General features: G+C 37.0%; 2 protein-coding genes across 8 annotated transcripts; both read left to right on the top strand.

The window, feature by feature from the left end:
- Positions 1-1,367: 1,367 nt before the first annotated feature.
- LOC111463009 (two-on-two hemoglobin-3) lies at positions 1,368-4,720 on the top strand. Its single transcript, XM_023106844.1, has 4 exons — positions 1,368-1,754; positions 2,053-2,183; positions 3,466-3,610; positions 4,325-4,720. The coding sequence occupies exons 1-4, from the start codon at positions 1,618-1,620 to the stop codon at positions 4,419-4,421; spliced, it is 510 nt and encodes a 169-aa protein (XP_022962612.1). The 5' UTR covers positions 1,368-1,617; the 3' UTR covers positions 4,422-4,720.
- A 777-nt stretch (positions 4,721-5,497) lies between these two features.
- On the top strand, positions 5,498-22,611 carry LOC111462835 (helicase and polymerase-containing protein TEBICHI). 7 transcript variants are annotated; one of them, XR_002713786.1, is made up of 28 exons: positions 5,498-5,745; positions 6,276-6,709; positions 6,800-7,007; positions 7,113-8,000; positions 8,243-8,307; positions 9,651-9,756; positions 9,870-10,070; positions 10,372-10,572; positions 11,310-11,471; positions 11,551-11,790; positions 11,868-12,080; positions 12,260-12,610; positions 12,792-12,944; positions 14,568-14,786; positions 15,067-15,285; positions 15,360-15,477; positions 16,341-17,476; positions 17,659-17,856; positions 18,002-18,261; positions 18,700-18,889; positions 18,982-19,071; positions 19,820-20,172; positions 20,769-20,877; positions 20,983-21,117; positions 21,229-21,325; positions 21,401-21,535; positions 21,686-22,171; positions 22,296-22,611. XR_002713786.1 is itself a non-coding variant. In XM_023106607.1 (27 exons), the coding sequence occupies exons 1-26, from the start codon at positions 5,710-5,712 to the stop codon at positions 21,499-21,501; spliced, it is 6,480 nt and encodes a 2,159-aa protein (XP_022962375.1). In that variant the 5' UTR covers positions 5,498-5,709; the 3' UTR covers positions 21,502-21,535; positions 21,686-22,611. The 7 variants fall into 7 exon arrangements, 6 of the variants coding, with proteins under 6 accessions (XP_022962375.1, XP_022962373.1, XP_022962374.1 ...); XM_023106607.1 differs by having other exon boundaries at positions 6,803-7,007; positions 21,686-22,611; XM_023106605.1 differs by having other exon boundaries at positions 21,724-22,611.
- The last annotated feature ends 1,158 nt before the right edge of the window (positions 22,612-23,769 follow it).

Genomic DNA, 23,769 nt, shown 5'->3' with positions numbered 1-23,769 from the left:
TAATCAAAATCGGGAGATTCTTAAATATTATAACTTATATATTACAATATTTATATTTTTTTGAGATTTTGATGGTTTTTTTTTTTAATTTTAAAGGGGTCGCAATATTAAAATATATATATATATATATTTGATAGAATATTATATTATATTTTTTATTTATGAATATTGTTGTTTAATTTTTTTAATATAAATTATATATTGTAAATACATTAGATAATTTCAACGAAAATAAATAGATAATTTTCAGATCAACGTCATTTAAATGCAGCATGTATCTTTCATCATATTGATTCTCAATACCACGACCCTCGTGCTTTATCATTGATTGGGACTTCTCAGGAGGAGTTTGAATTCTTTGTTGGGTCAAAACAAATTTGTAATGCTTTACCAGAATTTCTCGTGTGATTTGTGCACGCTTACTAGGACAAAATGGGCAAGTACTACGTCAACAAAAAACGATGGAGTCCGACAGATGTTCTGTGATGCCACCCCGAGCATCAAGATGTCTTTTGTTATCGAGAATCAACCTATGAGTCAACTTTATATTTGGAACCTCCTATACATCCATATGTCTGGCACTATCGAAGCAATAACCCTTATTCATCCATATCGAGTTATTTATGCACATTGTGCTGAAGTTCGATCTTGTACTATAACTTTGACTCATGGAAGGAGTGCAACCTGAAATCGTCTTAGATTCTCATTTCTAAAAGGAGACGTTTGTCTTACCATACTCACTCACGTCATGGCACGTGCTTGTGCCATGAGGTTACTCACTTAGACCACGATGTCCACGAGCGGTAGAGAGCCGACACCATGACATGCGCTGTGTCATAAGACGTATTTTGTTATGACACCCACACACAACAAACTTGACTGACATGTAATTATGGAGCATCTATTAGGTATTCAATTAACATCAAATTTGGCGAGCTTACATATTCTACCTATACAAACTTTAACTCCAGACCCGCTTATTGAATCTAACGATGGAACTCTAACTCTTGAGGCAATTGGCCGAGGCGTTGACCCGAAGCAACGACACCACTAATGATACTGTAGTTTTTGGCTTTACTTGTACCTTACTCTGATAAGATTGGCTCATACTCTCTTGGTGCGTTAGACAATGCACCGTTTTCATCAACTATATTACGACACTTTTCTCTCAGTCTATAACATGGCTCGATGGATGACACTGGTATGTCACCGCTATTCCTGCTTCTAATACGAGTCACGACCTACTCATAGGCGTGACATCGACTACTCAATTGTTGTGGTGATGGTGACATGTAGAATCAAACTTTTACTCTTCAATTTATAAACGGAGCGACATTATTAGCTCATCATGAATTCATAAATCATAAAATACTTTCCTGGCCGCCCATGGGTATCCCGCAGCCCACAGATTCGGTTCCCTCCGTCCAATGGCGTAGCTCCACTCTCCAGCGAACGCTGTTTCTACCCAAATTGCTCGAACGGAGCATCTTAGCCGGAGCTTCATCTTCCCTATAAAATTCCCTGCTTCGACATTGAAGGCGTCTAATCTAGCTTAACAACGCCTCGATAATCAAGTCACTAACCTGAGAAGCCGCTCGCTACTGCAAGAGAGAGAAGATGCAGAGTTTGCAAGATAAGGCTTCCGAGTGGAGCGGAGTGAAGCGTGAAGATGCCTTCGCCATCGATGAAGTCAATTTGTTTCAGAAGTTAGGCCTCCAGACGTTCGTCAATCTATCGACCAAATTCTATAACAGGTCTGTCTGTGTTCATGAATGCAGCATCACGAAGTGATTTGAGTTTTGAGTTGTTTTGTTATTTTCCCGCGAGGAAGTAAATTGCTGTGGATTCCGAATAAGATTTAGTATTTTTCTTTTTTGTTTCGAGTAGACATGGAAATGAATTTTAATTGATGGCTAATTGATAAGCAAGATGATGGATGTGTCCAGGATCAGTTGATGCAATATCGTTAATGCTTTAGCTCTATCTCGTCGAGATCAAACTGATTGTATTGTTGATTGCTGTGTTTTATTGTTCCATCAATGTGAATACCAGGGTGTACGACGAGGAGGAGGAGTGGTTCCGATCAATTTTTGGGAATTCGAAGAAAGAGGATGCAATTCAAAACCAGTACGAGTTCTTCGTGCAGAGAATGGGAGGTCCGCCTCTATATTCTCAAAGAAAAGGCAAGTTTTTCATTTTTCTCGCTCGTAGTCTTCCAGTATGAATTGAAAACATAAACTGAAAAGACTTGCAGATCGAATTTGTTCTTTTGTTCCTTTCCCAAATATATTGCACAATGACAGATTCTGTTGGTTCTCTGCCTGTTTGATAATCATTTGGTTTTTGAGCAATGAAAATCAAGCTTGTAAACACTACTTCCAACAAGTTTCTATCAACTTGCTATCAATGTTTTAAAAAACCAACAAAGTTCTGAAAACTGAAAAAAAGTAGTCTTAGAAAACCTGGGCTTGTTTTTAGATTTTGACTTAGAATTCAAATGTTTCAACTTTTTCTGGTATATTCTGTATTGTCCTTTCACCTACGGGTTAGGCTGATTAGTTTGATCTCCGAGACAGTAAACTCTATGAAATAAGAGACAAAAACAGAACCTGAATCTTGACCTGCTACCCTGATATAGGCTAAAAAACTTAGCTGGTTAAGCAAGACTTAAGTTTAACCATTTGGTTCATTAGAACAAATATTGAACCATGTTTAGTTGTAGTTGAGCACCAACAGTGCTCTTCATGGCTTATAGAATGACGTACACAAAAGTGTTCTTATTTCGAGTTAGAAATCACTGGTTGATGTGTAGAAAACAGCTGTTTTTCCCCTAATAACATATGGGAATCTTTTTTTGTTTCTTCCTTGCTGAGCCTAACCTCTCATTTGAGTTGAGGCAATCAATCAATTATGTCTTCAACATGCTCAAAACTCGTTACCTAACAATTTATCATGGAGGTCTCGATATGTCATCTCAGGTCTCAATATGTCATCTCTTCCATTGTTGATGATTATGATTCATAAGAAATTTGGTTCTGTCATGCACCCCATGCCCTACCTTGAGCACTCTGCAGTTTAGTTAGTTTAGGAGCTAAAAATAACGTATTATATGCTCAAGAGTGCTTTTGTCATGTTTGAAGCACTTTTGCTAACCAAACAACACTCAATTGCTTTGTGAGAAAATATTTGTGTAGCGTCTAATGCTATGTTAAAATGGGCTTGTTATTAAGCGTTTTTTTAATCATTATGCATACAATGAATGGCAAATACTCACAAACTCACCCTAATTTAGCATACCCCGCAGCTAGGTGGCTTAACGTTTAGCTTGAATATCGAATTCGAATAAAGTCTTTTGACCTTGGAACTTTTTTTTACTTGATCCAATGCAATTTCATGGGTACATGAAAATGTAATCTGTTTGCAACATGCTTGTTATGATCCTTACGAAATTTGATGGCATTTCAGGTCATCCAGCACTTATAGGTCGACATCGACCGTTCCCAGTCACGCATAGAGCGGCAGAGAGGTGGTTACATCACATGCAGCTAGCATTAGACGAAACCCCAGATATAGATGCAGATTCAAAAGTCAGAATGACAAACTTTTTCAGGCATGTATTCTTCTCTTGTTCCTTATACCATCATTTATAGGCATCCTCGAATCTATAATCCTTTGTTTATGCGTCTCTATCTATATATGTATGTAAATTATAAGAAACGAAACTTTTGTTGAGAAAAAGTGATTTTCAAGTGCATACAAATAGACAGTTCCAATAAAGTAGCCACACTAAAACAGTAATGGGTTCAACTCTAATAAAAATAAGACCTAAAGGGCAATTACTACGTCAAACCTGAAAAGGGAGACAGACCAAATTACTTTCCAGAAATTCTGTTAACAACCCAAACCCACCACTAGCCGGTAGTGTCATCTTTGAGCTGTTCTTTTTGGGTTTTTCCTTAAGGTTTTTAAAACGCATCTGCTAGGGTGAGGTTTTCACACCCTTATAAAGAATACTTCGTTCCCCTCTTCAATCGACGTGGGATCTCACAATCAGCCCCTCTCGGGACCCAACGTCCCAGCGTTCTCGCTAGCACTCGTTCTTCTCTCCAATCGATGTGGGATCTCACATTCTCGATCTCTCTAAAGATTATGTTGTTTCTCTCAAACCCAAATGCTCTATAGCATAAAAGCCCACGTGCCATAGAATATGACCTTTATCTCGAAAAGGCAAATGAGGAAGAAACTCTTCCGAATTGAACTATGCCCTTTGTTTTCATCTCTTGAGTTCCATTATTAGCTATACTTACTTCCTGGTTGTCTGCAGACACACAGCTTTCTTTCTCGTGGCTGGAGATGAGATGAAGAATCAAAACCAGCAAACTCAATGCAAGCATGGTATCCAGCAACCTGCTGCCCCATAGAGATATTCTAGGACAGTCACAGAAGCATATCTTCCAGTCAAATAATTTGATCTTACATGCTGGCAAGACTGTTGAATCTATGTATTTCCATCTCCAACTGACATTGAATCCTCTATTTGACTTGAATGATGGCATCTTTCCTTTTTTGATGTGCTCCCTTTCTGCATATGAACGAAGGTGCCAAGTCCTTAACTCGATTTTCGATACGTCGGGCAAGCGGCTTGACTTGATAAAAAAGTCAACTCCAACAATTTATTTGTTCTCAACACTTACGTTAAGAAAAGATCTCTTGCGAGATATGTCTAGTTTCTCGTAGGAATGACTTTTCGGTTGAAAATTACAAATTTTATACGATTGACTGCTTAAACTACTTGTTAATGAAATAAAGTCAAAACTCAAGGCACTCGGTTTTTCATAAGATAATTAATAAAATCAAATGTTAAGCCATACAAATTTGCATTTTCACACATTGTTTATATATCAAAGTGCAAGGAAAAATCAAGCACGTGATCCGTAAAAAAAGTTCACAAGTCACCATTAACCTGATTCGTCAATAATAGCTTAGTTTTGTGGATAACGTGCTAATTATCATTTCAAAATTTAACGGTTCATTATCATCTATTATCATCTCAAAATTTGACTGTTCAGTTTTTCACCTAAACAAAATTAAATAAGTTTGTCTACTCACAAAAGTAGATTTACCTAGTCAATTAACTCATATATTTGATAAATGTTTAAAATATTAATTTTCAACCATCAAAATCTAAAAACTAAAGGGTAATTAAGAAGTTTATCCCATTGTTTCTAATTTTTATATAAAAAAAACAACTTAATTAGTCTAACTAAGTCGTGCGCGCAATCAAAATTTCGAGCTTCAAGATCACTTTCTACCTTCTTAGATTGAAAATTTCCGCCATTTTAGAGACGTAAATAAAAAAATATTGACCGTTACTCAATTTTTTTTTACTGAATGCTTCAAACGCCCTGAATAGGGTTTATTGTTCGGGTTTGGATGGTAAAATTTTGTACCCATCACTACAACTTTTCTTGGATGGGTATATGCCGTTGTAATTTGGAGTACATAGTTAATTAACTGCAGCAACCTCCTTGCCGGCTAAAGTTTTGTTTAACCATTGCTGCACTGTGCGTCAAGTAACATTTCGCACATCGGCTTTGGCGGCACGCCTGAGAATTTTAAAACTTCATTCGAATTCCGTCTTTTTTTGGCGCGGAGACGCTGCCTAGATCATAGCTGGGATTTCGCCAAGGTTTTCTCGATTGCTCATGAATGGCGTCCGGCTCTCCTCCTTCGCGCATCGACCAGGTATTCTTCCACTTCAATCTGTATAGAAAATACCCTAGAGGCTAGAAGTACTCACGAACACGAATTTTATTTGACTATTTCGTAATGTTTCTCTCAAAGCATGTCGAATCTTTGTGGCAAAAAATGGATGTGCATGTTCTTCTCGATGATTCAGAGGGAATCTTTTTGGTCATTCCTTTCCTCCTTCTTGTATTCGTTGTTTTCTGGTTTTCTACTGGGGAAAAGGCATGGGGAGGATTATACTGCGCTATGTTTGTGCTTTGGATCTATGAATAGGGGAAATATCTACTTGGCCTCTGAGGAAATTAATAAGAGGACCAAGACAGTTCTATTTACGAATTTTTGTTTTCGATTTAGATTAATTAGAGGTCGATTGCAAACTTGTTGTCGATTATTGATGGGGTGTGATACTATCTGTGTTTCTGAACATAATGATTTGATCATTTGGGCCTATCATTTTATTCCAATTTTAATTGATGGGTGACATCTAAGTGATTCTTATGCGAATGGGGTTCCTCTACTGCGTACAGTTTTATGCTTCAAAGAAAAGGAATCCTCTTACTCCCAGTCTGAAGTCAGGGAGTTACGACAAGGATGGAAAAAGGTCACTTGAAGGGTCGCCTGGTACCAAAGGTACGTTGGACAATTACCTGGTGACCTACCTTGGCAACGATAACCCATCACATTCAGTTCGGGAAAACTTGTCTGGGCAAGAGCTAGTAAAGCGAAACCTATTGTTGAAAATTAATAGCTCCTCTAGAAATGAACATGAGGAACCCACTTTGTCTAAAGGGTTTCACACTTCTGAAGCAACTGAAGGAATCAAGAAAAGAACACTGGAAGACTCATACGAGACCAGAAGTTCAGCAGTCAAATCTATGGCAAGTGGCTGGGGTGTCACGCCGTGCATGGAGAAACCAGAGCTTAAACAGTTTGCAGCTGACTTCTTGTCTCTGTACTGCAGGTATATGTAAACTCTAGTTCGTTAAAATAACAAAGTCTTTTTCGTTTTTAATGTTCAACTAATAGTATAATGTTATGGCCCTATTTGTAGCAGTGAACTACAGACGACTGTTAGTTCGCCAGTAGAGCAAAAAGTAACTTTTAAGAGGCACTCCAGTCCATCTCTACTAGAGGGGGAGGCTAAATTACCGAAGAAGTTGCATATGATGGCGGGTCCATCAAATGCCAAAGGTGAAACCGATTCCTTAAGTGCATTGAGTGATGGAAACAAGCAGTCCAATTTTTTTGTAGAAACCGGGGTATATTTTTCTTCTTCTGCAAAGTTGTGATTCAGCCTTCTTTTATGGATTTATATATTTGTTTGAAAAATCTGATATCCTTTCTCTGTATGTCTATTATGGCAGGATACTGACAATCACCATCCTGTTGCGCTTAAGGCATGCCTGCAGAAATGCAATAAAGCACCTATATCACCTTATTGTTTGACTGAATGCAGAACACCAGGCTTGTCGACTGCCAATGCATGTTTTCGTGAGACGCCCAAGTCTGGAAGCTCGTCATTTTCTCCTGGAGAAGCTTTTTGGAAAGAAGCAATTGTGTTTGCAGATGGTTTATGTGCTCCTAGCATTGACCTTACCAGTTACGATGCTGAAGGATCTAATCCTGCAGAGGGCCAGAGTAATACGAAGAAACTCCTAATACCAGGGGAACCCACTCAGAAAAGGTTAAAAGGACAGTTTGGTGGAGGTAGTGGTGGAGTCCGGCTTGGGGAACCTGGTGCTTCCATAGTTTCACTGAGGAGTGATTTGAAAGAGTTAAATAGAGAAGTGTCTTCACTTCCTGTTAAGCATTTTGACTTCTCGGCTGATGATAAAAACTTGGTTGAAAGTACATCACCTTCTTGTGCTTCAAATGAATCTAAAGTTCATGCATATGAACTTAATGAGCAGTCTGATTGTCGTTATACAACTCATGACAGTCCACCAAAGCATAATGAAAAGATCTGTGACAGAGATTCTCTTACAAAAGAGAAGATACATGAAACGAAAGTAACTTCGTCTGTTCCAATAGTGACTGAAGCGAAATTAAATATATTTAGTCCCTCTGATAGTATCACATCAGACACAGTGGTTCATGAACTTAGGGCTTCTACTGTTCAGGATTTTAAAGAGGGAATGACACCTTTAAGTTCAATAAGACATAAAGATTGGCTGGATCTAAGTTACTGGCTACCTCGTGAAATTTGCAGCATTTATAAAGAGAAAGGAATCACAAAACTGCATCCTTGGCAGGTAGTGTAAAGTATTAAAAAAATTTATATTGCTTCCTTCGCAAGTGTATAAAGATGTTTGGAGTATGTGGAATCCCTTAAGTTCTTGTTTTGGACTCCATAAAATTTATCATTTTATACCTCAAACTTTTGTTTGTTTTTAGTTGACTCTATGAAAATAGTACATTGTTATAGATAGTACTTTTTTCTGTATGTCTGTATATTGGTAGAATTACTTCTTTTAATTCTGCTTCACTTTTACAGGTTGAATGTCTTAATGTAGATGGTGTCTTACAGAGAAGAAATCTTGTTTATTGTGCATCTACCAGGTATTGTAATTTAGCGTTGACTTTTTCCTTTTTCTAGAGTGTGTTATTATTTTGATTAAAAAATTTATAGTATCCAACAATGGCAGAATAGCTGTTGCGGGCTAGCTTGTAGTTTAAGGATCTTGTAGGGGTGTCATTTTCATAACCGATATAATTTCTAAGGTAAGCTTTTTGAAACCCTAGTTTTGGAGTTTTTCCCAACCTATATACCTTACTAATAGACAAAAGGAAGCTTACATTTTGCATAGTGATTTGCTTTTTGGCAGTTATTTTGAAATATATATATTGAAATTTTTAAAACAAATATTCAGTGAAAATATTTTGCATAAGCATAACTCATTTAGTTTAGTTTTTTTTTTTTTTTTTGGGTGCTATTTTGGGATGATTTATACTTAGTAGGGATTGCAAACCAATGATGGAGGGAGGCTCTTCCACCTCTCCCCTTGTGTGGAAAGGGATGCTTTCGTAGCAAGCTAGCTTCTTTGAATTTTTGGGTTCGGAGGAATAAGATGGTCCTTTAGGGTGTAAAGGGTTTGGAGCACTACTCATTTCGATTTCTTCTTTTGAGTTTCAAAGAATAGAAAATCTTGTAGGAGTATCCTTCATTTGAATCGTTAACGATGTATGTCACTTCCATTCTCCTCCACAAAATTTGATCGTTGATTGTTTTAAAAATTGAATTAATCATAAAATTAATCTTTAAATTTTTATTAAATCATGTAAATGTTCTTTATTCTCTTGTTTTATTTAATTTATGTATGCGAACCTTTTGTTTTTAGAAACAATTCAAGTAGTTTTCATTTGTAAACTATTGGCTTGTATATGGTAAGTTCAAGTGCTTATAATCTCAACACTTACAAGCCATTCAATTTCATTTTTAAAGAAGTTTTAGAATAAAAGCATAAAGTTATTTGTAAACAAGTTTCCCTTACACGAGTCGTTAGTGGTATGTTCTTTGTAAGTGCTCGGCAAAGGAGTTGGATTCTCTGTTGTGGAGATATGAGTTCACTCTGTTAGTTTGAAATTATTTTTGGTTACTTTATCATAAGTAGTTTTAAAGAACTCGGCAGTGAGCTGCATCATCTTGGGAGTACGTGTAAGCCTCGGCCCACTCCAATGCCTTTTTGGCTGCCTACCTATTGTTAAACCTTTCTTTTTATCTAGTTTATTTCGTCGTTCTTTCACTTTTCCTAATGAAAGTTCAGTTTCTCATCAAGAAAATTGTTATACACACGTTTTTATGATGAAGTAATTATTATTAAAATACTTATAATAACAAATGCTAACAACAATATTTCTGATCTTACCCTATGTGTTTCTTAATTTGTCTGTATCTTCTGCAGTGCTGGAAAAAGTTTTGTTGCTGAGATTTTAATGTTAAGGCGGGTAATTTCAACTGGAAAGATGGCACTTCTTGTACTTCCATATGTATCAATTTGTGTAGAAAAGGTGATCTATGACATTCAAATTCAATAAAGTATGCAGATAAAATGATTCTGTCAATATTTTTATTCTTAAATTTGATAACTAAATGTTTTATTTGCAATTTCTAATTGTTATAGGCCGCGCATCTTGATGTTCTTCTCGAACCTCTGGATAAGCATGTGCGTAGTTATTATGGAAATCAAGGTGGTGGAACGCTTCCCAAGGATACTTCTGTGGCTGTTTGCACAATTGAGAAGGCAAACTCTTTGATAAACAGATTGTTGGAAGAGGGTCGTTTGTCAGAAATTGGAATTATTGTGATAGATGAATTGCACATGGTAACTAAGAAAATCAATATGAAATTACAAATTCTCGATGAAAAATTGGGTATGTGGAACGGAAATAGAGGAAGACTGTTCTTGTGTATAGCATGCCTGTGGCAATTCCTTTGGTGGATTTTTTAATATTTTTCTTCTTACTATCTGGCCTGTAAGTAAGTGATTATCGATATGGCTAGCCTGCTAGCTCAATATTTCATGAGTACATGAATTTCCAGCTTTGTTTAAGAGACCAATTTGTAGTTAAGCTATACCTTTCCACTCAGGGCATTCACCTGGATGATTCTTGTTTTGTTGATAGGTTGGGGATCAGACGAGGGGTTATCTTTTGGAACTATTGTTGACAAAACTTCGTTATGCTGGTGGTGAAGGTAATTCAGATTCTAGCAGTGGGGAGAGTTCTGGGACAAGCAGTGGTAAGTCAGACCCTGCTCATGGTATTCAAATAGTTGGCATGAGTGCAACCATGCCAAACGTGGCAGCTGTTGCAGATTGGCTTCAGGTTAGTGAAATAGTAACCCTTTTATTAAAAAAAAGCTAATATGAAATATGATTGTTGTAGAGGAAACATGCATGGGTATTGTTTTTGCTGTTGTTTCGACTCGTGTAGATGCTGGTTGTTCAAATGAGAAACATCACGTGACTTTTTGTCATGTGTATGGGAGTGCTTTTGATTAAGAAGTGCTTCTATTACAAGAACTGAAAATTTTATTTTATTGCTTGGTATAAGTACAAGTATGGATGTAGAAAGAACCCTGTGGGAGATGGTATATGATGTAGACTATAGAGAGATTAGCAAGGGAAAGATACATTCGCATATTTCTTCCTAAATAAGTAGAGAAACCTTATGGAAGAAGAGAGGTGAAAACCCACTCGTATTAGTCCTTGCATTTCAAGAAGTCTTGTACATGTGTGAAAATTATGCATTAATAGTTTTATAATAAAATCCTAATAGAGAGTCTAAATTGATTTAGAGTTTTAGTTGACTCAGTTATTAACGGGATTTGAAGTGATACAATCTCTAAAGTTTAGGTATGTCTGTCAAATTCTTTTTTTCCCCAATAAAATATTTTCAAATTTTACTACAAGAAACACTTTACAATTTATATACAAAATTTCAGTTCTTAAGTGGTTTGGGGATTGACTGCAACAGTTATACCTTGTGAAAAATCTAAAGGCTTGGCTCTTGCATCTTATATGTCAGACTACTCCATTGTTACTTTGAAAATTTGCATGCAGGCAGCCTTGTACCATACTGATTTTCGACCTGTTCCTCTAGAGGAGTACATTAAAGTTGGGAATATCATTTATAATAAAAGTTTGGACATTGTTAGAACAATCTCAAAAACAGCTAATCTTGGCGGTAAGGATCCAGATCACATTGTAGAATTATGTAATGAGGTATGGTTTCTTTTGATTTGTTCAGTAGTACTTGTTCCTACATTTATATTCAATAATTAATTTTTAAACTGTATTTTAGGTAGTTGACGAGGGTCACTCAGTATTGATCTTTTGCTGTAGTCGGAAAGGATGTGAATCAACAGCAAAACATGTGTCAAAATTTCTTAAGAAGTTTTCTGTCAAACTTCATAATGAGAACAGTGAGTTTGCAGACATTTCTTCGGCAATTGATGCGCTGCGAAGATGTCCTGCTGGGCTGGATCCTATATTAGAGGAAACCTTTCCATCTGGCGTTGCCTACCACCATGCTGGCCTTACTGTATATTCATCATCTCTTGTACCTACAATTACATCGTATTGTTGATCATCCTTTAATTATTTATTACTTTTCAATAGGTTGAGGAAAGGGAGATTGTTGAAACGTGCTACCGCAAGGGTCTTTTGCGTGTTTTAACTGCTACATCAACCTTAGCTGCTGGAGTTAACCTGCCAGCTCGAAGGGTCATTTTCCGACAACCCAGGATTGGACGAGACTTTATTGATGGTACAAGGTATAAGCAGATGGCTGGTCGGGCTGGCCGGACTGGTATTGATACCAAGGGGGAAAGTGTAAGTATTCATTCTTAACTGAAGCGCCAGTTTTTATTAATATGCTGATTTATGAACGTATTGTGTCAACCGACCTACTCTACCCTACCTCTTCTTTTTTTATTCGTTGTATTGAAACATTTTCCTTCTGTTAAATTCTTCTTTTTTCCTGACATTTTTCTTCATTTCCATCTGAGCAGGTACTCATCTGCAGACCAGAAGAGATTAAGAGAATTAATGAACTTCTTAATGAGAGCTGTCCACCACTGCAATCATGTTTGTCTGAAGATAAGAATGGAATGACTCATGCAATTTTAGAAGTCGTGGCTGGTGGGATTGTTCAAACTGCTACTGATATTCACCGATATGTAAGGTGTACTCTTCTGAATTCTACAAAACCATTTCAAGACGTGGTTAAATCAGCACAGGAATCTCTTCGGTGGTTATGCCATGGAAAATTTCTTGAATGGAACGGAGATACCAAGTTGTATAGTACCACGCCTCTTGGACGTGCATCATTTGGAAGCTCTCTTAGTCCAGAAGAATCACTAGTAATAAATCTCTCCTATAATTCCACCACCAGTCCCTATCGTGAATACACGTGTTACAAAATTACCATTTACTGTTAAGTTTTTATTTGTTTCTATCAGTCAATTACTATGTAGCCCAAATGGTAATTAAGTGGATTAGAAGGCTTTCTAACTGATTATTTTATTTTGAATCTTTCCTTAGATTGTGTTGGATGATCTTTCAAGGGCCAGAGAAGGATTTGTGCTTGCATCTGATCTGCATTTGGTGTATCTAGTCACGCCGATCAATGTTGATGTTGAGCCAGATTGGGAGTTATATTATGAACGGTTTATGGGCCTGTCTTCTCTTGACCAGGTAAGGTTGGTTGCTTTGCTAGTTTAGATCCCCCTCAAGTCATCAGAAATTTACAATTGAGTCTAATTTTTGGATCAGATTAGGTTCTTAATCCTCTCTACAATTAAGTTCTAAGATATAAGTTAATTAAATGCGAAGTAACATCAATATTTTAGGCCACATTTCAGTGACATTACCACTACCAGAAAATTTAGATGTTTGGTGCTAAACTTAGATCTCTTTTTTCTTTTGTTATCTTTGCCAACTGGAGCTGTTAGATTTTGTTTCCTGGCAATGAGAGAAGACTTGTTCTCTGCTTAAATATCTCATTTTAGACCAAGTGATGTTTAGTGTCCTACAAAAATAAATACTAAAATTAGATTCAAATTTAAGTACTCTCTCTGGTGCCTATTTTAGCTCTATTAACGCTTTCCCCACTTCCATCTCTCTTAAATTCTTTCTTTATAACCCGTCCTTCATTCCTTTCAGTAGAGTTGCCAAGTGCTTTGCTGTTGAATAGATGATTATTCACACGTGAAATTTCTTTCGCCAACAGTGAACTCTGCCAACTTTTCTTCCATTGCTTCCAATCTGTTTTCCATTTTCTTTTAATGCAATTATTCCCTCGTAGATGGAACTGCTCTAATACTACCTGTGTTGCTTCCCCTTGGTAAGCATTGGCTACGAAACTTCAATGGTCAACAGCCAAAACAAATTCAATTTAGGAGGATTCTGCTGCAAAATTCCACTTGGATACTGCTCTCGCTCTCTCTTTCTGTTGTTCTTGCTAATTTACATGCCCGCAGACTCCTGTCTCTCCCCAGTTAATAGTTTATTAACCCTCTCACTTTGACAATGGTACAGGGACTTCTAAGTTCTTTCTGAGTTCTCACAGTCGCAGCCCCTTTTTACCCTGTTTCCTATACGTAAAATGAATTGTGGGTCTATCAATATACAAGGTCTTTATTTCTAAATATTTCTAAGGAGGGACTTGCTGGTAAAGGTTCCTGTGTACTTGTTTAGAACAGATAATGTATATGAAACTACATGTACTACTTACCTCTGTAGTCTGTCAGACCTCTTGAGACCTCACTTTTTGGTTGCCCAACTTAGAGTGTTGAAAATTTCGAAATTCTTCTTTACTATTTTTTTAAAACTAGAAACAACTTCTTATTGATATAATGAAAAGGAATAAATGTTCCAGGAATACAAACTCTCAAGGGAGTGAAAAATAAATAGTACTTACAGCAAATACAACCAAATAAAGATTAGCCATGAAAATAAACAAACCTTTAAAGAACAAAAAACTTTCCCCAAACTTCAATTAAATGACTTAAAGAGCTTGCAAACGAATGATGAAACCATAAATAAGGCCTCCACTAAACGCTGAGAACCCAATAGCATCTTCAAATCTTCCAAAGAAAACCAAGAACTGACCACCAACCAACAAAAACCTTTTAAAATCCATTGTAAAACAACCAATTGAAAGAAGCTTTGCAAGAACTATTAACCAATTGAAAGAAGCTTTGCAAGAACCATCAGTAGCAAAGAAATAAAAAATCTCCTCATGCAAGTTTGTTGAACTCTCTTCCTCATATTTTACTTTATACTTATCTTCTAATAATTATGTGAAATGAAATGCAGTCTGTTGGGAATCGAGTTGGAGTTACAGAACCATTTTTGATGCATATGGCACATGGTGCACCAGTTCGACGTGCAAACTTATCACGAAATGGTGTCAAGGGTTTACGTACAAAGCGTGATGAACATGGGTGTATGTATGGTGACAGACCTTCAGAGGAGCAAACTATTCGAGTGTGTAAACGATTTTATGTGGCTCTCATCTTGTCAAGACTTGTTCAGGTGTGTGGATGTGCAATTAATCTTGCATTTGTATCTACATGATTGGTAACTTTAATGCTTTGCTGTTCCCTACATTATAAAAACGAAAAAACACGAATACCTCTTTTCTAAATCACCTATATATACAAAAACAATAAAATTCTTTTATTTGTTCTTCATCTCAACAGATGAGCCAATAAATTACATTCCTTCGCTTTGGTTATTCATCTTTCAATTTAGCCCAGTAATTGAACAGTTTTTGAAAGATTTCCACCTAATTTAATTCGTGCTGGTTCTGAAGGAAACACCCATTCCTGAAGTTTGTGAAGCTTTTAAAGTTGCCAGAGGGATGGTTCAAGCATTACAAGAGAGTGCCGGAAGGTTTGCATCTATGGTCTCCGTATTTTGTGAGAGACTTGGATGGCATGATCTGGAAGGTTTGGTAGCCAAGTTCCAAAATCGTGTATCATTTGGAGTTAGAGCAGAGATTGTAGAACTTACTAGTATTCCATTTGTTAAGGTATTTTTCTGTTCCTTTGAATTTTCTTGTCACCAGCAGTGTAATGTTATTTACTTCAAGCAATTTATTTCCAGGGTTCTCGTGCCAGAGCATTCTACAAAGCTGGTTTGCGGACAACTTTAGCAATTGCAGAAGCCTCTGATGCTGAAATAGTTAAAGCTCTCTTTGAGTCTGCATCATGGACTGCAGAAGGTGAGCTTAACGAGACACTATTATTTGTTTGTGCTGATTCTGGTTAAAATTATTCTTGATATTACGCAATTTTCTCACCCAAGGAGTTTGTTCAAATTTTGATGTTGATTTCAATGGGAGGGCGTAATGACTGTATGAGGCAATCTAGTATCAAGGAGAGTATTCTGATTGACCCTCTATCTATTGAAGATATTAACCTACCAAGTAAACTAACGGAACAACAAACCAAGATCAACAATGAAAACAAACGCAAATCAAAATTACAAATTAACTCCTAGTTACAGTACACCAGCCTTCCTGTCTATGAACTTGGGTTTAGTCATAGTTGTTCTCAACCCATTACTAATTAGTTATGACGTGATCTTGGTAATATGCTGTCTTCAACACATGCTGCAAAACAACCATTATTTTTTTCTGATAGAACACAAAAGTGTACTGAATAAAAAGATTATATAGCAAACATGAAGATATGCGGATTTACATGACCTGAGAGAACTCCATGTAATACATAAGGTAAGCTCACAAGCTAGATATTTTACATTCTTCACCCACCAAATGTGAAAAAAGTCCACCTTATCCAAAACAACAGTTTAAGCAGCAATCGATCAAGTAACAATTAGCTCCATGAACTGTACTTAAATATGCGCACTTGATACTCTAATGATTTCACACTTAGTTGTAGTGATTATTTGTTGAGTCATTAGGATTGCGTAGTGTGAATTCCTTCTCTATTCCCTTACTTTTCCTTTATTTTCAGATTCAAATGACTTTATTCTTGGAGATTAAATGATTTTTGGTTACTGTTATAATCGTTGTTATCTTCCTCCACCTCCAAAATTTTAATATTGAAGTTGACTGTATAGAGAGTACAGCACAAAAACGGATGCATGTTGGAATAGCAAGGAAGATTAAGCTTGGTGCTCGTAAAGTTGTCCTGGACAAAGCTGAAGAGGCAAGGATTGCTGCATTCTCGGCTTTTAAATCATTGGGGTTTATTGTGCCACAAATTTCTCGTCCCTTGTCAGCAAGTGCAGTTGGAAATATAAGAGCTCAAGTGGCTGCAATTGTTCCCTCTGAAATTGATACTTTTAACAGAGTTGTTAGCACAACACAAATGGAGCATGTTTCATCTAAGTCTTGTGTTGGAGGAACTTCCAGTTCTGAAAAAATAGGTGGAAAGAACCTGAGTGAAACAGGAGCAATTTCTGTTGAAGTAAAACGGCCCACTTTTGGTGTTGAAAATACAAGGATGAAGGTTGAAGGGTCAGCAATCCAGGAGGCAAACAGTGTTGTTGACTGTGCAGGAAAGGTAGATGTTGCAATCGCTAATCAAGTGGAAAAAATTAATGATAAAGATGCTGAGAGGGAACAGTGTAGTATTAAAGTTTTGCATCCTCCCAAAAGAGACGGTCTTTCTATGAAAGGTCCTATCCATGCAGTTAGTACATCTGGCGGATTTGAATCTTTCTTGGACTTGTGGGATGCTACCCAAGAATTTTATTTTGATCTCTATTACACCAAACGATCTGAAGTGAACTCTGTTGTCCCCTTTGAATTACATGGAATAGCAATCTGTTGGGAAAATTCTCCGGTCTATTATTTGAACCTCCCAAAGGATTTGTTGTGGCCCAAGACTGGAAAAGGTTTTTATCCGGATGACAGCACACCTGGTGACCAGTTAGATGTTTCGCAATATGAACATTGGTTTGAGATTGTAGAAAAGAGATGGAAAAAGATCAATGAAATTTTTGTGAAAGAGAATGTCAGAAAGTTTGCATGGAATTTGAAAGTTCAGATTCAGGTACTTAAATGTCCAGGAGTTTCCATCCAGAAATTGGGTTTATTGAATTCTGCTCGACGTAATATGGATCATAAACTTGTAGACGGTTCATACCTACTGCTGTCCAGTGTTCACATCAGCAATGGAATTGATATGTGCATTGTAGCTTGGATTCTTTGGCCAGATGACGAGAGAAATTCAACCCCTAACCTAGAGAAGGTATGACAGAATCAAATCAACTAAAGCAAAAACATAACTGAAATATAAAATTTTCTTTTTAGTGTCTATCATTTTTCAATCAAGATTGCACATGATTTTGAAGGATTTTATGCTATGATGAATTGTCTAATATGTTTTATGATTTCTAATCTTCAATTGAAATTGAAATGGTGACGAAATAGGAAGTCAAGAAAAGATTATCTAGTGAAGCTGCTGCTGCTGCTAACCGAAGTGGCCAATGGAAGAATCAGATGAGAAGAGTAGCCCATAATGGTTGCTGTCGGCGTGCTGCACAGACACGAGCTCTATGTTCAGTTCTCTGGAAGTTAATAATTTCTGAAGAGCTCTTGAAAGCTCTCAACAATATAGAGATTCCATTGGTAAATCTTGTTTTTTTGTTTTGTGGGCATTTTCCTGAAGGGAAGATGACATTAGGAGTTGATTCTTCAAATGCCAATAAAAATTTGAGACAGAAGCTGTTAGTCGGTTTAGACAGAACTTGTTTAACCATTGAAATTTTTGTAGGTAAGTATTCTTGCTGATATGGAAACCTGGGGTATAGGTGTTGACATGGAGGGATGCATTCGGGCCCGTAATTTACTGGGGAAAAAACTCAGGTGCCTTGAGAAGGAAGCTTATAGGCTAGCTGGCATGACCTTCTCCCTGTACGCAGCAGCAGATATTGCTAATGTTCTATATGGACATTTGAAGCTCTCTATTCCAGAGAGGTTCAACAAAGGCAAACAACATCCAAGTACTGACAAGCAATGTTTGGACTTGCTGAGGTACTAAATTGATTCTTATAATTTTTATGCTTGCATGTGAAATTGATAATAAATGCCAGGATGCAAGTTATGGTTGCTATCATTGTTTTGCACAGAAGTAAGCTCTGATTATCTACTGATATGGAACAATAAACTTTGATGTTGTTCAACCTCTCCGTTTTTCCTTCCAACTCTAAGCTAACAGGAAGAGACCTCCAATATTGTTGTGCCTTCAAATATGATTTCCCCTTTACAATACAACATAAGAGGCTCTAGGCTTAGCATTCGAATTCTGAATTCCAGGTCCTTGAATTGTGGGCTCCATCGGATTTCTTTCCTCATATTTCAATTAGTAATTTTTTACCATATCCCGCAAAGTTGACCATCCTCTTTTATAGGCTAGCTGCCATCCTCTTGTGTCTACTTTGCCAAGCATTTGATACAGATCTTATATTTCAGGAACGAACACCCTATTGTTCCAGTCATTAAAGAGCACCGGACATTGGCGAAGCTTTTTAACTGTACTTTGGGATCCATTTGCTCACTAGCCAAGCTCTCTGCGAGGACACAGAAATACACGCTACATGGACATTGGCTCCAAACATCCACAGCAACTGGTCGGCTTTCCATGGAGGAGCCTAATCTTCAGGTATGGGGTCTTTATTCCTCCTTTCCATGTATTGTTGATGAAATTAAAAATGAAACCATATGCTGAAGTTTGGATTAATTCTTGGAGTGCAGTGTGTTGAGCATGCGGTAGATTTCAAAGTGAATGAAGATGATGTTGATCATTGTAAAATTAATGCTCGTGATTTTTTCGTCTCTACTCAGGTATTTCCGTTAAATTCTGTTTACTAACCTCTTCTTAAGCATTTATGGTGGATGGGAGTTTTGTCTCCTTTTTTTATTTTATTCATCAATGAATTTTGTTGTTTCTCCCTCAAAAAAACCTCTTCTTGAGCATCATGGTTCTTTTTGGGGGGCCATGCTTCACATACATTATATATAGCATTCTATAACAAGAAACTAACACCAAGAATCCTTGTTCACTTTTTTCTGTCCTACACTTTTGATAATCCTGAGTGTGGACAGATACACGACCCAGTTCCCTTTTAAGTGGGTGTCTTTTGAGTTTGTCGCTTATTCCTTCGTTTTAGTTTTGTATCGTTCTGAATATATCTATGATCCAAAAGATGGAAAAATATTTTATAGAAATATGACATTGAGGATAAAATTGCTTCAATGTTCACTTCACGATTTCAATTTGGGGTCTGGCAATTTTGTATGAAGGTGTCCTATCGGTCTTTCTATGAGCAAAATGTATTTATCATAATTTACTCCTTAAAAACCTTACTTGGTTTTAGTCTTGTAATAATAATATAAAAATGGTCTTCGTGGTCCATGATATTTTGCATACCATTTTGCCTATTAGCTACTAGCCCAACCTGGTTAAATTATGAATAATGTACAAAATACAATTTACTTAATGTTTGTGCATGAAATGGTGATGATTGTGAATTAAAGGTCCTCTATTCTCTGTGCAACCTTGGTTGAGTAAGAATTTTAATATACATTGTAGGAAAATTGGCTGCTCTTATCGGCAGATTATTCTCAGATAGAGTTGCGGCTGATGGCACATTTTTCAAAAGACCCCTCACTGATTGAACTTCTCAGCAAGCCTCATGGAGATGTGTTTACCATGATTGCTGCTAGATGGACAGGGAAGACAGAAGACTCTATTGGATCTCATGAGCGAGATCAGACCAAAAGGTTGGTATATGGAATCCTTTATGGAATGGGCGCCAAATCACTTGCATTACAACTAGAATGTAGTAGAGATGAGGCTGTGGGGAAAATTCGAAGTTTCAAAAGTTCTTTCCCTGGCGTGGCTTCCTGGCTTCATGAGGCGGTTGCATTTTGCCGTCAGAAGGGGTAAATCTTATTGTTCTCTTCGGTGTTTTTCTATTTTCATTTGTTTAGATAAGTGCTCATTCTAAATACTTGGAGGTTGCCTGTGAGATCCCATATCGGTTGGAGAGAAGCACTCTTTATAAGGGTATAGAAGGCTCTCCCTAGCAAATGTGTTTTAAAACCTTGAGGGGAAGCTTAGAAGGAAAAGCCTAAATAGGACAATATCTGTCATCAGTGGGCATGGACTGTTATAAAATTGGAGGGGTCCTACATCGATTGGAGAGAGGAATGAGTGCCAGCGAGGACGCTGGGCTCCAAAGTGGGGGTGGATTGTGAGATCCTACATCGATTAGAGAAGGGAACAAAGCACTCTTTATAAGGGTGTGAAACCTCTCCCTAGCAGACGCGTTTTAAAAATTTGAGAGGAAGTCTAGAAGAGAAAGCCCAAAGAAGACAATATGTACTAGCGGTGGACTTGGGCTGTTACTTTGCCTGGAAATGGATCCTCAACTTGTACTTGTAAATTTGTACATGAGAGTGTATACTGAAACATGTACACTTGTTCTCGATTTCCTCTCGCTTTTGTGCACCATATTTTATATTACTCTTTATTTCAGGTATGTTGAAACTCTTAAAGGAAGAAGGCGCTTCTTGTCAAAAATTAACTCTCCAAATAGCAAAGAAAAATCAAAAGCACAGAGACAAGCTGTGAATTCAATTTGCCAGGTATTTCTACCTCCATTTCTCGTGTGATTACTATTATTCTGTTCTGGGGTGGCTTGATTTCAAAAGGATTCTGCATTTATGTGCTACTAGTTTTGCTGTTACTAGGGTTCAGCGGCTGACATAATCAAAGTGGCGATGATCAACCTTTACTCCGTAATCAGACCTGACGCTCCAGATCTTACAGAGTCACCTGCAGCTAACAATAATATATTGAGGGGTCATTGTCGAATTGTATTACAGGTTCATATGCAGTTTCCATTTTCAAACTAAACTTTTTCAGTTGCCATGTTCGTTACTGCTATTCCACTTCATGTAGAATCAGTTTCAGTAATTGCGAAGATTTTTACTCAGGTGCATGATGAGTTAGTGCTGGAAGTGGACCCTTCCGTCGTTAAGGAGGCAGCAGCTTTGTTACAGAAGAGCATGGAAAATGCTGCCTCCCTTCTGGGTAAAATAAATATGCAGCCCCTTTTTCTGCATTCAAAATGTTTATCACAATATCTTTAAATGTGATTCTTTTCAGTTCCTTTGCAAGTCAAACTGAAAGTTGGACGAACATGGGGTTCTTTGGAGCCATTCTTGCTTGATCACTTCAAGATTGATGATCTTGTAACTGGATCTTGACCACGCAAAGGAATCTCCAGATAAATGGACCAAGGTCTGTTTGTTATAACCATATAAAATTCATCTATTCCAGCAAATTCACCAGAATTTAACATTAATTAGATCATCTGATAGAACTTTTCTCTTGGTTTCTTGGTTCAAATTAATGATTCTTTTTTTCTTGTTGGACTGAAAATGTTCTTAGTCTGATTGAACTTAAAAGGGTTTCAGTTTCTCCAGCAGAATGCTTTGTGGAAGCAATAGAAGACCTGGTCTCAAGAAGGAAAAGTGCTTGCCATGATTCTGAGACCTTTTATCCAATGCTTCAATCCACAGTTTCTTTTAGTCAGCAGCCACCAAATCAACCGATCAATCCACTGAAAAATCTGTTGTATGATTGCAAAGTAAACGGATGGTCTGCCTTCGACACACGATCGAGTTAACACCTCACATCGTTCTTCTGCCGCTGTTGCCTTTCCTTGAAGTCATCTTTCAGCTTCTGAGTTACTTGAGTTGATTGTGGGTCGAGGGAAGAAGCATTGTTCCTACCATCTTCTAATGATATCCTGCCCCCCATTTGAGACTGTATTGGTAATATCCTCTCCACACAGCGGTAAGAAGCAAACAACATACGCAAAGAGGAGCTGCTATAGAGTGACATCCAGAACCCGGGGGCACCATACTTTTTAAGGTACGCATATCTATCTTTCCAAGAAACAGCCGCATTTGGTTCCTCATTTGATACTTCATTGCATTGAGCAAAGCGATCCAAGTCGAACATTTCGATTTGAACGGTTCACTTTTACCATTTCCAGTACCTGCTCAGTCAGTCATTCTCATGTTGTTGCTGCCAAATTTTTGGCATCCTTGTTTGCCAAGGTAATGCAGTTTGCCACCATTTCCATAAACTTATAAATTCAAAATGGGAACGTTTCGCTGTTGCATTTGGAGATGAGTTTTTTCAATGAACTCCAATGCTGGTCTCTCTCTGCCCCCCTGAGTTCTCTTCCTTTTGGCACCTTTTTTTCTTTTGTTTCAAATTGTACATATTCATAGTGTTCTTTTTCAATTATTTAATAACATCTCATTCTTGTAACGTGCCTTTTTGTTAATCATTGAGCTATTGATGCACCTTCCCTTTGTTCATTTTCAACTGTATTGCTTTGTTTTGCAAGTAAAATGTTATTATTATGTAAGATAAATAATAATATAGAAGTTTATTTTACGTATGGGAGGGGGGGAGGCGCGGGTGTAACTCCACTGTTTGAGGTTTTTTTTAGCTCAATTGCTAGAACATGGACGAACCATCAACTTGATAATAGAAATATTTGTTTTCCTGAGTTTTTTTAATTGGTCAGAGCACCGCCCTGTCGAGGCGTAAGTTGCGGCTGCCTGTCACATCGTAGGAATGGGTTTTGCCCGAAGGATGTACAATTCAATTTCGATAGTAATATTCCTCCCAAAAAAAAAAAAATTGTATGTGAGAGTTTGTATCTGTTTTGAAAAATATTTACTATTTGAAAAGAGGAAAAAACGGAGTCAAATTGGGTACTCGATAGAAGGTCGGGAAGCATTCAAAATCCAGACCTAAAAGAATTATATATAGAGAGAGAGAGAGAGCACTATTATTCGATCAAATTTGTGAAAACTATTCTATCAAACTAGTAACACGACATTGAGTACTCAATGATCGAAGTTATCCCGATTGTATAAAAATATAGAATTGAAAATACAATGAAAATAGTAGTTGATAGACAAAATATGATCATTTGAAATATGTAAGTCCGAGCCTAACTTAGAAAATAAAGACACCAATTATAATCTCGAAGATCAATGTCTAGATTTCCGCCGCTTCTGCCGTTGTTAAATTCGAATTCCGAATGTTTGATTACTTTTTACCTATTTGGTTTTGGTTTTGAGAAGCCATATTCAAATCCCATTAATACTTAATTATATGGTGAGGTAGCCGGGGTAGCCGGCCACAACAAGAACTATTTCAGATGAATCTACAAAACCCCTTCGCTTATTCCCCTTCTTTCCTCGGGTGGATCGATAAAAAAAAATATATATATCAATTACTATTTCAAAAGTCAATGGTTTAATTCTCTATTTTAAAAGATCCACGAGAATCTCAAAAGATCATACTTCTGAGAAATAAATTCTTGAGATTTTTATGTAAAACATCTTCGGAATATCTTTCAATATCTCGATATCTTAATTAAGCTTAATACATAAAATTATCATCAATTTAAATATAGTTCAATGGCTCGATCCTTAGATTTATAAATA

Source organism: Cucurbita moschata, unplaced genomic scaffold (assembly GCF_002738365.1).
Source record: "Cucurbita moschata cultivar Rifu unplaced genomic scaffold, Cmos_1.0 Cmo_Scf00027, whole genome shotgun sequence".
Classification (NCBI taxonomy): domain Eukaryota; kingdom Viridiplantae; phylum Streptophyta; class Magnoliopsida; order Cucurbitales; family Cucurbitaceae; genus Cucurbita; species Cucurbita moschata.
This window is presented reverse-complemented; position numbering and strand designations above follow the sequence as displayed.

What these genes read in the sequence shown, in the direction of transcription:
- LOC111463009 (XM_023106844.1), top strand. Translation starts at nt 1,618, where the DNA reads ATGCAGAGTTTGCAAGATAAGGCTTCCGAGTGGAGCGGAGTGAAGCGT. An exon ending in TCGACCAAATTCTATAACAG is followed by an intron (nt 1,755 to 2,052) that starts GTCTGTCTGTGT and finishes TGTGAATACCAG; the next exon opens with GGTGTACGACGAGGAGGAGG. An exon ending in AGAATGACAAACTTTTTCAG is followed by an intron (nt 3,611 to 4,324) that starts GCATGTATTCTT and finishes GGTTGTCTGCAG; the next exon opens with ACACACAGCTTTCTTTCTCG.
- LOC111462835 (XM_023106605.1), top strand. Translation starts at nt 5,710, where the DNA reads ATGGCGTCCGGCTCTCCTCCTTCGCGCATCGACCAG. An exon ending in ATTGTCGAATTGTATTACAG is followed by an intron (nt 21,118 to 21,228) that starts GTTCATATGCAG and finishes ATTTTTACTCAG; the next exon opens with GTGCATGATGAGTTAGTGCT. An exon ending in AAATGCTGCCTCCCTTCTGG is followed by an intron (nt 21,326 to 21,400) that starts GTAAAATAAATA and finishes GATTCTTTTCAG; the next exon opens with TTCCTTTGCAAGTCAAACTG.